Below are 15,111 nucleotides of genomic sequence, written 5' to 3'. Positions count from 1 at the left end.
GCCTTGGCTGTGGCCTTGGCAGGCGAGAGGAGTGTTATCCATCGCTAGAGGGGGCAAAGGCTTGGCCTCGGGGCTGTGTTGTTTCTGCTTCCTGGCCCCCAGCTGTGGCATTAGTACATTGACCTCTTTGTATCTCTAGTTTCTCTAGGGAATTTGGGGGCGTCTGGGCAGTAATAAAAATAAGAAGCCATCACTTAGCGGATATTGACTACCTGCCAAACACCATGCAAAGTATTTTTTCTCTGAGCCTATTTCGTCATTACAGCAACCAAGTGAGGTGGGGATGATTATCGCCATTTTAAAGGTGGAGATGTTGAGGTCTGAAGAAATTCATGTTTTCAACAACATGTAGCTGGTAAGTGGTGAGCCTGGGATATCAACCAGATCCACCTGATTCCAGAACCCACAATCTTTAATCACTGGACCCTAATGTTGCCCTACTCATCCCGGACCCTGATGCTGTTAGACTAAAGAGGTGATTGGTTCCCAGAATGCCTAAACTAGTCATGTTGAAAAAAGATTTGAGAAAGAGCTTTTTTTTTTTTTTTTTTACTGTTAGCTGAAAATCCATACACGGCCAGTTCCAGGATGCACATGTCCCTTGAGTAGTCCTTAGATGCAGAGAAAGAAACAGGAGCAGTCCTCTCTCTATATGCAGACCTGACTACAGGATTAAATCTCAACTAAAATTGGGTCTTAAATTAAGCCCTGAAAAAGAGAAAAATCTCTCCGTCTTCAGCATCACTGCTTTCTTCATTATTTCACAACTATTTACTAAACACTTTCTGTATACATGGCACTGCACTTTGCATTAGGAAGACATACAACGATAAGACATGGTACCACCCTCAAAAAATTTAGGAGGAGAGATGGATACATTAAAATAAAGTGTTCATGGTGGGTTTGGTGGTAAACATTTATGATGCCTTGCTGGCATCCAAGGGTAAGCTGTCAGCTGTTTTGAGAGAGAGAGAAGGCTTCATAAAGAATGTGATGCTTGAAGTAATCTTGAAAAACAGAGGAGTAGGTGTTCACTAGTGTTCCAGGATGTACAAAGAAGGCATCCTAGGCAGGAGGAAAGGTTGAGCAAAGACTGCAAATAACCTAGTACATAGGAGGAGGTTGAGGGAGTCTGGGATGGTGAAGCCCAGAGGATGGAACCCAAAAATTGTGCTATCTCAAAGATCACACTTTCCCCTCTTTAAAGGGCCAGAGCCATCTACCATTTACAACAAACCCGTGGCCAACATAATACCTAACAGTGAACACCTGAAAGACTTCCTGCTAGATTCAGCAGCAAGACAAGAATGCCCACTCTTGCCACTTCTATTTAACATAATGTTGGAAGTCATAGGCACAGCAGTCAGACAAGAAAGAAAGAAAGAAGGAAGGAAGGAAAGGAAGAAGGGAGGAAGGAAAGAAGGAAAGAAAGAAAAGGTATCCAGATTGTAAGGGAAGAGGTTAAACTCTCACTATTTGCAGATGACTTGATACTCTAAACAGAGAACCCTAAAGTCTCTACAGAAAAACTATTAGAACTAATGATTTCAGCAAGGTATTGGGTTACTAGATTAATATACAAAAATGCTGCATTTCTCTACACTAATAATGAAATACCAGAGAAAGTAAAAACTAATCCCATTTAAAATCACATCAAAAAGAATAAAATACCTAGGAATAAACTTAACCAAGGAGGCAAAAGACCTATATGGTGAAAACTATAAAATATTGATGAAGGAAATCGTAGATGATACAAAGAAGTGGAAAGATATCCATGCTCTTGGATTAGAAGAATTAATATTGTTAAAACGGCCATACTACCCAAAGCAATCTACAAATTTAATGCAAATTCTATCAAAACACCCCATTTTTCACAGAACTAGAACAAATAATCCTAAAATTTATATGGAACCACAGAAGACCTAGCATTGCTAAAGCAATCCTGACAAAAAAGAGCAAAGCTGGAAGTATAACCCTTTCAGGCTTCAGTATACAGGCTTGCTGTATACTACAGAGCTATAGTAATCAAAGCCTCATGGCATTGACACAAAAACATAGATCAACAGAACAGAATAGAGAGCCCAGAAATAAACCCATGCTCATACAGTCAATTAATCTTCAACAGAGGAGGCAAGAATATACAATGGAGAAAAGAGAGTCTCTTTAACAAGTGGTGTTGGGAAAGCTGGACAGCTACATGTAAAAAAATGAAATTAGAACATTCCCTCACACCATATACAAAAATAAACTCAAACTGAGTTAAAGACCTAAATGTAAGACGTGACACCATAAAACTCCTAGAAGAGAACATAGGTGAAAGATTCTTTGACATAAATCGTAGCAATATTTTCTTAGATCAGTCTCCCAAGGCAAAAGAAATAAAAGCAGAAATAAACAAATGGGAGCTTGTCAAACTTAAAAGCTTTTGCACAGCAAAGGAAACCATCAACAAAACCAAAAGACAATCTACGGAATGGCAGAAAATATTTGCAAATGATGCAACCAACAGGGGTTAATATCCAAAATATACAAACAGCTCATACAACTCAATATCAAAAAGAAAAACCCAATCAAAAAATGGATAGAAGGACTAAATAAACATTTCTCTAAAGAATTCATACAGATGGCCAACAGGCACATGAAAAGATGCTCAACATTGCTAATTATTGGAGAAATGCAAAACTGCAATGAAGTATCACCTCACATTTGTCAGAATGGCTATCATCAAAATATCTATAAATACTAAATGCTGGAGAGGGTGTGGAGAAAAGGGAACCCTCTTACACTGTGGGTGGAAATGTAAATTGGTGCAGCCACTATGGAAAAGAACATGGAGGTTCCTTTAAAAGAGGTCTACCATATGATCCAGCAATCCCACTCCTGGGTATATATATATCCAGAAAAAAAGAAAACTCTAATTCAAAAAGATACATACACCCCAATGTTCATAGCAGCACTATTTATAATAGCCAAGACTTGGAAGCAACCCAAGTACCCGTCAACAGACAGTTGGTTTAAGAAGATGTGGTATATATGTACAATGTAATATTACTCAGCCATAAAAAAGAATGAAATATTGCCATTTGCAGCAACATGGATGGACCCAGAGAATATAATGTTTAGTGAAATAAGACAAAGACAAATACTATATGATATCACTTATATGTGAAATCTAAGAAATAATACAAATGAGTGTATATACAAAACAAACAGATTCACAGACGTAGGAAACAAATTTATGGTTACTGGAGGGGAGAGAAGTCGGGGGGAAGGGACAAGTCAGGAGTATGGAATTAACAGACACAAACTACTGTACATAAAATAAGTAAGCAATGAGGATTTACTATATAGAGCCAGGGTATTATACTCAATATTTTGTAGTAACCTATAATGGAATATAATCTGCAAAAAAAAAAAAAAAAACGGAATCACTATGCTGTACACCTGAAATTAACACAGTATTGTAAATCAACTAGACCTCGATTCTAAAAACAGAACAAAACTATAAAGAGCCACAGCCATCTCATACCAACCGCCATTTTACATTTGACCTCATGTAGCTTTTACATACCTGAAGGTCTGATTCTTGTTACACATAACAAAAACCTCTAGGCAAGCGATAACGGCAGAGCCATCACTGTACACGTGACAGAAAGACAATGGTCCAAGCCTTATACTAGGCACATCCCTGCACATACAACCTAGTAAACAGGGGCCTCTTGCTCCCACATAAAGCCCAACTCAACCTGGTGACGCATTCAAAGGAAACATAAGTAACTGCAAAAGCATCAAAGAGCAATGAATACTGATTCTGTGGAAAGATGGGTCAAGGTAGTATTATGCCATCCGCACTCTTCTCTTTGGCCATCCCTCTTCCTAAGGGCCCACACATGTGGCAGCCATCACCCCAAATCTCCTATGTCACTCTACAAACCCCCAGGTTGTCTCTCTGTGGCCTCTACTCCTGCGTGTATTCAAGTCTTGTAGGAGTATCTCTGTTCTTTCTAATATCTCCATCTTTCTAATAGAAATTAATTTAGCAACCAGTTTTTTTCCCTGCCCACTAGGGCCCTTTGTTGTGCTAATTGGGCTTGTGGATAACCACGGAATCCTAGTTAGAAGATAGGAGAATGAGAAATACTCTGAATACTTGATATATTTATCCCTGTCACTCCTATATGTCACTAGAATGGGACAGACCTAGGTCTGAGTACAGATTTGACCTTCACTAGCAGTGTGACCTTGGGCAAATAATACTCCTGGGCCTCAATTTCCTCATCCACAAAATGGGGATATTCTACCTATTCCCAAGAACCGTACTGGGGAGCCACAGGTGAAAGACCTTTAAGGTCTAATAGGCTCAGCTCATGTCCATGGCTATAAATCTTATTGTATGCTAAAGTTAGACACATCTGCTTTCCATCAGCCTTAGAGGCTCATGTGGAAGACATGGTTATTTGGAGAAATAGCAGCTGTGATAAACCTAGTTATCACCTCCTGACTCAGGATCCAAAGTAGAGTAATTAATTTGTGTTTACTCTTTATTATCATTATTCACTTTTCAATTTTACTTTTTAAATTTAGGTTATTCTTAATAATTCTTTTCACACATTTTCCAGAGCTGATTTTAGCAAAGTCTGGGTAATAGTATATGGTATCAGATTGCTAGAAGTCTGTTATTCCAGCTGTACTTCGCTTTTACAGGTCGGCTTGGATAAAAGATTTTTACTTGTGTCAGTTTCTAAGCCCCTTTAATAATACTGGACTGTTATTTCTTAACAAAATTATAAATATTTATTTTCTTAGTAGTATTAGTGAATGAAAATAACTGTGGATGCTTTAGTTAGTCAATGCTTATGGGTCAAAGCTGCACCCTGTGACCCTAACTTTTGTTGTTCTTGTGTAAAACATTATGACAACAATAATAAAAATCCTAAAGCCTTCACCTTTCCCTTACATTTCTTTTCTATACATATGTGTAAGTTTTGTATTGTAGTATATCATAACTGTTCACCATGTTGCTACATAATCATCATAATTATTACTTTAATGGCCATGTAATCATCCATCTGGTTAATGCACCATAATTTACGTAACCTAAGTTTTCAACACTAGGAAACTGGTTGTCTTCTAATTTTTCCACTATTATAAATAACCTCTGGGTTGCATATTTGTGCATATAGCTTCTTTCATTTTTTTAGAATATTTCTTTAGGATGCACTCCAAGAATGGGAACACTGAGTCAATGAATGTTTAAATAAATAGACATTATTTTTCCAGTTTACAATGCTATCAGCAATATATTAGTATTCTACTTTCATTACAACCTCATCAGTAGTGTATATTATTGTGTATTGAATGCACTTAAATAGCACCTTACTTTTGTTTTTGTATTGTCTCAAAAATAGTAAGTTTAATGAAACATTTGCTTATAAATTGTGCATTCTCTCGTGTTTTAAAAAGCCAGTTTTAAAACCTAGGTTTGTTTTTTTTTTAACATCTTTATTGGGGTATAATTGCTTTACAATGGTGTGTTAGTTTCTGCTTTATAACAAAGTGAATCAGTTATACATATACATGTATCCCCATATGTCTTCCCTCTTAAGTTTTTTTTTTTTTTAACATCAAGAACTCTTGCTGGGCTTCCCTGGTGGCGCAGTGGTTGAGAGTCTGCCTGACGATGCAGGGGGCACGGGTTCGTGCCCCGGTCTGGGAGGATCCCACATGCCGCGGAGCGGCTGGGCCCGTGAGCCATGGCCGCTGAGCCTGCGCGTCCGGAGCCTGTGCTCTGCAATGGGAGAGGCCACAACAGTGAGAGGCCCGTGTACTGCAAAAAAAAAAAAAAAAAAAAAAAAAAAGAACTCTTGCTTACTCTCCATTGCCCAATAGTTCTGTGTATTAAATAAAGCTCATCTTGATAATCTTTCTGAGCAAAATATCCAATTGTGCTCTTTTATTAACTAATTAATGAGGACCTGTGTATAAGGATCTGTAGGGAATACTGAGATAAAATAAAAGGAAATTAGAAAATAAAGTTGGAAAAATTAGACAAATATATCTGTACTAGTATTCCCAAGGTCAGAAGCAGGGTTGCCATTCAAGTAGTTCAATCTGCTCAGATTTTAATGACTTTACCTAGTCACTAACCTGCTCAGCCAACCTGACTTTTCAACTAGCAAACTCAGGACCTCCACCCACACTGCTTCCAATATGTTTTTCTAGGCTTTATCCTGGGAAAGCTTCTTAATGAAGAATGAAACCCCCCACTATACCCTCACCCCAAAATGATTCCACACCATTCCCAGTCTGATCTTGTTCCAGATCAAGTAAATGCACAAAACCCCATAATGTATGACATGGTTTCCCAAACCACAGCCCCGTCATAGGGCTGAATGCCAGTTCCAGGGATCCAGTTTTCCCCATCCTTTCGTGCAACTTCTCCTATCCCTGAGATGGATATCTTCCACGCTCTGCAAAAAAAAAAAAAAAAAAAAAAAAAAGGAAGGACGTTCCAAGGATACAAGCCACCATAAGTTCATCTTGAAGTTGAGTCACCGTTACCTCCAATAGCGCCTTCTCTTTGACCTAAGGATGTTAAGGTTTGTTTGAATCGGATTATTGCTACATACCAGTATGTGGAAATATGCAGAAATAGCTCATCATGTTTTCTTCTTTTTCCTCTTGCAGCCTCAACTGAGGGTTCTCCATAAACGCGGTTAGCCTTCCAAGCTGCTGTCCTGCCAGTCGATATGAACATGGCCTGTTCCTCACAGAAAGACTAACTCATGGCACTGCCAGAAGATATCCTTGGAGCATTGACAGATTAACCAGATTAACTGAAAAACCACCCATTCAGTCAAGATCATGGGCTTTGGAACATCTTAGTTTGCTGTGGATTTTTAAATGAGGTGCATAATATACAGGGCCAGCTTGTTCCAAGTGGTCATTGGCAGACCATTAGCTGGAAAACTGCTTCCAGTTTTCATCACTGTGCATAACTCAAGCTCCCTTTGGGGAGCTGTCTGTGCCCTTCACTAGAAGTCCCGTTTTAGCATGGCAACTACTGGATTATTTTATTATGTGTGCAGACAGCATGATGCGTTAGAAAAAAAAATTACAGCAGTTCTGCAATCTCAGTGGAAGTGTTCACAATATTATGCCCGGGTAGGAATGTAAACATGTCTCGGTTGTGTTAGTTATGACATCTAAAGGTATTCTGTCCAACTCTTAAGCACTTTACATGAGAACCCCCTATAACGAAACGAATCAGCACGTTCAGTACATGTGAGAAAACAAGTCTTTTCTTCTTTCTTATAAATCTTGTCCTATTTCTGGCTCAGACTGTCCAAGACGAGGCTCCACTCCTAGCATATACTCCGTCGTTCGTGGTAGATTGGTAAATATGGCCACAGTACTGTTAGACTTAACCTCTTGACACTTTAGTGAACAACTGGATTTCTTACAGCAGCAAAGGGAAGTAAAGGTGGGCCTGGGGAATGGTGGTCATTTAGCTCTAGTTTCCTCTTACCTGGGCACAGCTTAGCACGAGCACATACACTCAAACACAGGAGGCTTCTACTTGGCCAATGTATGTAATCTCTCATTCTATAGAACAGTTCTTTCCAAAAAACCAGAATGGGGGTGTGGCCATATTTTAATCTTAGCATAGGTGCATTGATGGTAAAGACAGCAGAATGCAGTTTCCCAGGGTGTGGTCTGCCTTTATCACTTTGGAAACCTCTCTAGGTCAAGTTCTGATCACAATTCTTTGAAGAGAAAAAAACAGCAAGTGACCCCCTGCATGTCTAGAGAAGCAAGAGGTTCCAACCCCGCACTAGGTCTCTTCCTCAGAAGAGAACCTACTAGTCCTTTTTAATCCTTTCTGGGATTATACCCATAACTAATTTTTTTGTACTCTGTTTTACAGCAAAGCACAGTCCTGGGAAACCAGTCAACCCAGTTATTGCTTGTCTTTAGGAATTAGAGAAATGTCCGTATTGATTGACCCTACATCACGCTTTAGCATTATTTTTTGCCTGGAAATGTAAAGTTGACTGAATCAGAAACTCAGCCAAGTATGTTCTGTGTGCCCACAGTCCCAGCCTGAGACCAGCAGACATCGGAGACTTTTCTTTAAATACATGTAACAACCCTGGGGGCCTGCCAGCCCAAGCAAGCTTGGCATTTTAGAGGGTCACCAGACACACACTCATTGTCTGTTCTCCCCACATCTTGCCTCCCCTGGGGGTATCAGGAAATGCACAGCCCATTAGAAAACTACCCCACCTGAGATTTAACTTGACAGGGAAGGAAAGAGCGATCCCAATGTGATTCGGGTGCGTCACCCAGCAGGATGACTCACCACAAGCCTGCGGGCTGTAGTGCCAAAGAAGGGGGCTTCCAAGAGGGAACTCAGAGAAGCTCCAGTCGCCACCAAATCTGGCTGTCTGATGGGTCGGCATAGGCACCATCAGACCCCCAGCAGACCGTAATTCTTTACAAATCCAGAATTAGGAAGTCAAACCCTGGCTGCCAACACCCCTGGACACCTCAGTCTCCACTGCCCATCTCCTGAGGTTCAATTCCAATTCCAGAGCTCCCTCCAATCTTTCATTTCTTCCCTTCTTTACTCAGCAAGTGTTTATTGAGCATCTGCTATGTGCCAAGCATTGAGCTGGGGCAACAACAGTGTACAAGGTAGACTCTCCCTGCCCTTATGATATCTCCTCCTCCCAAACACTTTCCCCACCCCACCTTTTCCACAATGAAAACTGAATTCAGACAGCATTCATCCCCTGCCAGAGCAACGTGGAGAAATGGACATGCACAGTTCCCTTGCCTGAGGAAGTGGACAGCAGAGAAAGAGGTAGTGGACAGCGTCAGGCCATGTATTTGCGCCCATCATGTACAGCCAACCCTCCCAGCACCCAGATTTAGCTGGTAGGAGCTACCCAAAGCAACTTACAGTTGCTTGATATCCACCCTGGTCACCTATATTCCCATCCTTTATGTAGAAACAGCAATTCATCATCATGCTGGATTCTCTGAAGCCCCAATTCTATAACTAGTCCCAGGGACACAAAATCAGGCCTGATGAATTCGAAAGAACTACTGCCAGGTGCTGAGATATTATCTGGGAATGAGTTCGTTTAGCCAGGGACATTCTGAGAACAACTGTTAACACCCTTGGAAAACTGGACATGCTTTGTGGTGCAGACAGATGTTCATGAAATGGTGGTGGTTCATCCTTACTGACTTTGGCTTTTGCAAAATATGTTACAAACCATTAAATAAGTAGAGTTTCCTAGCTTTTTTTTTTTTTTTTTTGAGTCAAAAGTGTGCTGGACAATTATTTAAAGATGATGGGTAAAGATGGAGATAGGAAAGGGCAAAGATGGAGACAATGAAAGAGCCCCATTGAAGATGGCTTCTCTAAAAATGCCTTAATTCCTGGCACGTACCACATATTTGCATATGAACTACTGTTTTCCAAACTGTCGACCTCTGTTTGAAATCATCTGGGGGCATAGTTTTGGAAACGTGGTGGCATAAAATCTGAGCAGTCATGAGCTAAACCAGCAAAATGGAGAAACAGTTTCCTTCACAGCCTTGGGATTCTTTGTTCTGTGTTGACCCACAATGACCCATGGTTATTTCCTGCTGTGCTGAACCTTCTTGCCAAGATGTGTGTAGGACATTTTACTCCCAGAACCTCAGAGATGGCTGTGGTGAGTTTTGTTTAGTAGGAAGCAGGAGATGGGGAGGTAAGGGATAAATGCTTTGATGTCTAAGGGCTGTAAACTGTTGATGCATTTATTTTTCCTTTTACTTGAACCTGTGCTGAATCTTTTTATTAAAAGGCTGGGCCCCTCACTTGCACAGGAAAGGCAGTCTTGGGAAGGAACAGAAACGAATAATTATTAGACTCTCTTGGTTGCCAAGGGGATAAGTTTGTTCCAGCTCCAGAAGTGAATTTAAATACTCAGAGCATCGGTGGTTCTGCTAGGGTAAAAATCAAATCACTTGAGTAGTTTTAAGACATACCTAGGGGGACGGAGACCCTATCAGCTTTCTTGTGGGTAATGGTGTCTTCAATTCCCTACTCAGGCTCTGTGAGGTGTGTAACCGCAGCGTCCATTCCACCTCCCGATTACGGGGAAATAACCTGGGTCCCCTCCAGGGTCACTTCTCAGTTGCCCAGAGGCTAATAGTCCTTCATTCTGAGGTAATTCTGCCTCATTTTTAAACTTCAAGGGGAAAAGGCATTATCAACCTGACGTGAGAATATAAACGGAGGATTAAAACCTCTAATGGATGTACCCCCTTGTTACTTGCAAACTCTTCCTTTGTCTGCAAATGTCACACAATTGATTTTGGATAGGAACAATAAAAGTCTCACGGAAGAAAAGTTTTCAAGACCCCCTTAGCACTTCCGTTTTCCCAAAACCTCCTCTTCCAGTTCATTAGCAGCTTCATTCTTTGTGATATTTTCCTCTACGTTCTTTAGAGTAATTTTGTTACTTGACAACTAGACCTAAAGCTGCCGTAGTCTCTTTTTAAAAACCTAACCTTTGAAAATGACATCAGTTCCTTTCTGCCTTAAAGGCTGTTTTTATTGACCTCTCCCACAACCCCTTCCACTTTACTTTCTTGCGTTGTTTCGTATTCTTTTTTCTTTTAACCTCGTTCTTCTTTTCACATAGTTCCTGGTGTAGATTTCAAGTATTCTATAAAGAACTCAAACAGCGAAACATAGTCATCACCTTTTTTCCCCAGGACTGACTGAGAATTCCTTCTTAAGTTTGATCTTGGTGAAAGCTTGGTGCCCAGACAACACTGGGACAGGGATTCTCATCTCCAGGGGGTGGCCGGTCAGTGCCACTAATCAAAACAAGGGGCATGAGATCAGGAGGGAGGACAGCCCAGGAGATGCAGCCGCTCAGGGCACAGCTGGGGACTCGGTTTCAAAGACAAGTGGGTCCTGCCCCTTGGTCTCCTTAGATGTACATCTAATCCTGTAGCCAGAGAACTATCTTATGAATTCTGCTTTATCAGTGTGGATGATTCCTGGCTCCACAGCACAGCTTCAAGGTCAGGGAGCTGTGTTTCCATTATTTTGCTCTGGTGACGTAACTCTAGTAAGGAGACAGGGAGCCTTCTTTTGAAGGCGAACCACCTGTGGGAAGCTTGAGGAGAAATTAGCCAAGTGCCCAGGGAGGTTACACCAGCCCTCAAAGAACAAAGTAGACCCTTCCCTGGAGATTCTCATTTGGGAGGATGGCTAGGAGGGTGGTATCCTGGTTTTCTTCTGCCTATCATCTTGGCCCTGCAGGGAAGATTCTGGGAAAGTGGGGCAAGCACTACGATCTAACATTCTTAGAGTGAAAATCGGCCCGTGACAAATATAGAGGAGAAGTGCCTTTGAGTATGGGGCTAGTTTTAGGCCTCCTGGTCGGCAGCACGGAGAAATTACTTCCGCAGCACAGCAGAAAAGGGGTATAGAGGGCCTTGTAAATCTGAAGCTTCCATTCCACGTAGGGCTGTCTTCAAACCTTGCCGAGCTCCCAGTATTCTTACTTCAGAGCCTCCTTCCGCAATTATATCAGGCACTCGAAGGCACCAACAACATACACCTCATAAAATTTCAAGGGAACCGTACGACTTGCATTGAGTTGCAGGTGACTGCCTGACATTGTTACAGATACTTAAACATTAATTCTGATTATACAATATCCTTTTCATATTTGGGAGCCGGTGGTTCAGGGGTTTCATTGCTTGTTTTGTTGTTGTTGTTTTCCAAACCTCAGACATTTACAGAGCCTTAGAAAGGCTCTTCAACCCAGGCCTTTTTGCCTGAAGTGCAGTGATAGAAGCAGCCGTCTGACATAAACAAGGAGACTTAAATTAAGCCAACATAGGAGACACTAACACCTGAAATCTTTAAGGCACCGAAGACCCTGCTGGTTGTCTTCTGCACCGTTTATAGCCTTTTAAATTTCAATCATCTGGATCAAAGGAAATAAACAGGCTGCTTTCACGTGGCCCTGGCACATCAGCACACACGCAGCTACTACACGTGGAACTCTAAGCTGGGCTGCCGTGCCGGAGCACGCAGGCCTGTTCTGTGTGGTCATATCTATTCACCACCACCGACCCCCATTTCCTCTGAAAATGTACTCAAATGCTTTACTCCAGGAAAATCCTAAAATGAGACCCTTAATATTTAGATCATTACTTCTCTCAGGGTGGGGGAACTGATTTTGTGACATAACCTTGAAGAAAAATCACTGGCCATTAAACGCCTTGGTGGTTGCCCCTGTTCCATTCCACAAGCTGACGCTGGTCTTCTCCCATCTCCCCAGAGGTCAGCCTGGCCTCCCTCTCAAATAGCACAAACATCGTAAAGACACCTTTTGAAGCTCTGAATAGACTCCCTATTCAAGCATAATTCCAGTAATGTGATTTGCATTGAGTACCGCCTTGGTCCTTGATGATATGATTCCCTAGATCAATTCTAATCCTTTATATGTATTTTCAGTATGCTTTTGTTAACACAGTCAACTACATTTATGTGTTTGCATTGAGAGCTACCCGCTACCTCTGTTGCAGCTTTTGACAATGCCTATACCTAGTTCCCGTTTGATGCATTTGAGAGGAGACCAGAAATGTTTCCCTGCGTACCAGCTGCAGAGGTTTTGAAGTACATAACCATGTTCACTTTCACATCAAAAGGCCCCTGTTTATAGGTGGAAAATTTAAAGAGAAATGGGGGGGCAGGGGGCGTAATTCATATTTGAACACTGGAACCTTTGTCTTTTTCATTATAATTCCACTCTCGCCTCACATTACCCTTCTCTTTCTAGAAGCAGTAGCCTCTTCAGTGAGTGCTGACCCCCACTTGGGGTAGTCAGGATTCCACTTGCTTAAATTCACTCAAAGGAAACTGGAAGCCTCTCTGGGGCTCTGAATGATTCCTCCAATACTACATTTCCTTCACCAGTAGAAAAATGCTATCCTTACAAGGCCATGTTTGAGGAGACCTCTGTTTAGCTAGTGAACGTTCACATTACAGAGAGCTGAATAATGCCAGGTTCTTGACTTTGCCCTGTAAGTCTCAGTTGTGATTGGCACAGAAGCAACTAGTCTGCTGAAAAGCCAAACCAGCACAAATGTTTTGAAACGAATTCCACTAAAACTCTCGTGTCACTACGTCATACTTGCTGTAGGTCCAGTTAATCCAACTATTTAATATCATTAGTCACCAAATTAAATAGTTGTACCCAAATTTCAGAAAATATCAGTATCGTAACACAATTACGTATTAGCAGTCAGAAATACCTGAGAAAAGAAAATATTGATCTGTTGTGGTTTCTGTACTTGAGTTATTCTTAGGGCTCTGTGGAGACCGGCACTGCTCTGATAAAGGGGAAGATGTTTTGAATTCAAGAATACTTGAACTCAAGAGAAATTGCCCATCTCTCTGGGCCTCTGCTCATCCGTTTGGGATGCTACCTGTTCCGTCTTAGCAGACAGGGTTGTTTGGAGGCCAAAACGAGCTAAGCGGAGAAGCTGTCCTGTACCACCAGTATCTGCGTATTCATCATAGTGAGCAGGGATATGGGCTTTTATCAGTGAGTCCTTCCCCTTAGTTTACGCCTTTCCCTATAGCTATTATTACTGAAAGTCCATTCTGGGATTTTAAAAAGTAAAATGATAAAGTATCAATCAACCTTTTGTGGGGGGTACAAAATTACTTTATTTGAAGGAATGATGCTAAGGAAGGAACTTAAGTCGTTGTTTTTGTACAACTGATAGAAAAGGTGAAGGTAACTCAAACACTTTGTATGTACACACAGTACCTGGGGGCTGGTCTGAAGAGCCCATGGCTAGGGTGTCCATTTATCTCCACCTTCCAAAGGTTTAGAGCACTGTGACCAAGCTGAGAGAGAGAGGTTTGGGCTGGGCTTAGTGCAGGTGAAGATTGCCGATCCCCGGGTTGAAGAAGACCAATGAAGTTGACAAATTGAGGGTCACGGGAAGCAGAGAGCCACATTGAACTTCCTTTATGAGCTTCTGTACATTGGTCTTTGTGCTAGAAAGAAAGAGGAAGAAAAATCACACAATGTGAATTGAATATAAAACCAGTGCTCTTGATTGCATTTGAGGGGAAAAAATCTGACCAAGAAAAAGAATGGTTCACTGTTTTACAAACGCTAACAAACATGGCTATAAAAACACATTTCATAACACAAAAGCCTATGTAGAGGGTAGACATTTTTATAGCTTCCTTAAGTGAGTAGTTAAACCAGCAGTCTGAAATCTCTTAATCCCCTAATAGTGGTTAATTAAATAAGTATTTTCCTTATATATTGCCCACAACTGTGGGGTTTTTCTCTATGCACCCTAGAAGAATTCCCAAGACTAGACTTAAGGAGGACACAAGCTGGTTATGTAGTAAAATAAGGTGCCTTTTCTGTTGGATGTTCATTTTAGTTCCCTGTGTCCCCAGGGCATACAATGTTTAGAAACTTTTTTCTCTAAACATAAGAATTATTGCACACCACAATTTTGAACTACCAATTTCCATATCTTAAGCAGCTATCAACTTGCCAATTCCCTTTAGGTCTCCTTTACATTTTCTTTTAATGTTTCCTTGCGTTTTGGGTTGTGCTCAAAAAGACTTTCGGGGGAGGGGCATGTTTCTTTTTAAATTGATAGAAATGAAACTGTACAGATTTTTGCTCCCTTGTATCTGTGAGCATGATCTCTATCAGTCTTGAAAATCTGCTTTATCATTTTGTATATTTGACTATTTTGTATTCAGCATTACTTGATTCCTTACGTGCATGGCAATGTATTAAAATGCGGGATTTCTATTACCGTGTAAAAGTGTTTTGATTCTGATTTTCAACATATATCCTTGGGAAAAAATCACATTAAACTTTTCTATTTTCTTCAGCTCATCAGCTTGTCAGAAGAAAAAAGAAAGTTAACAGCATTTCACTTTCCCTGTGTTAGCTAATGATGCAATTCATGGTGGAAAATTGTCCTCAATTATGCTGTGTTTCCTGGAGAAATAATATATGTGGAATGAATCGGTGGCCTCTCTCC

General features: G+C 41.0%; 1 protein-coding gene across 1 annotated transcript in view; it reads left to right on the top strand.

Moving 5' to 3' along the window:
• Nucleotides 1–14,876, top strand: part of SAMD12 (sterile alpha motif domain containing 12) — a 416,177-nt gene extending 401,301 nt beyond the window's left edge. The window contains exon 5 of the mRNA XM_019932092.3: nucleotides 6,688–14,876. Coding sequence (XP_019787651.1) covers nucleotides 6,688–6,710 — 23 coding nt within the window. The 3' untranslated portion in view covers nucleotides 6,711–14,876. The remainder of the gene's footprint in view (nucleotides 1–6,687) is intronic.
• Nucleotides 14,877–15,111: the final 235 nt, after the last annotated feature.

Source organism: Tursiops truncatus, chromosome 17 (genome assembly GCF_011762595.2).
Source record: "Tursiops truncatus isolate mTurTru1 chromosome 17, mTurTru1.mat.Y, whole genome shotgun sequence".
Taxonomy (NCBI): Eukaryota; Metazoa; Chordata; class Mammalia; order Artiodactyla; family Delphinidae; genus Tursiops; species Tursiops truncatus.
The sequence above is the reverse complement of the archived record's forward strand: the minus strand, read 5'-3'. Positions and strand labels throughout refer to the sequence as shown.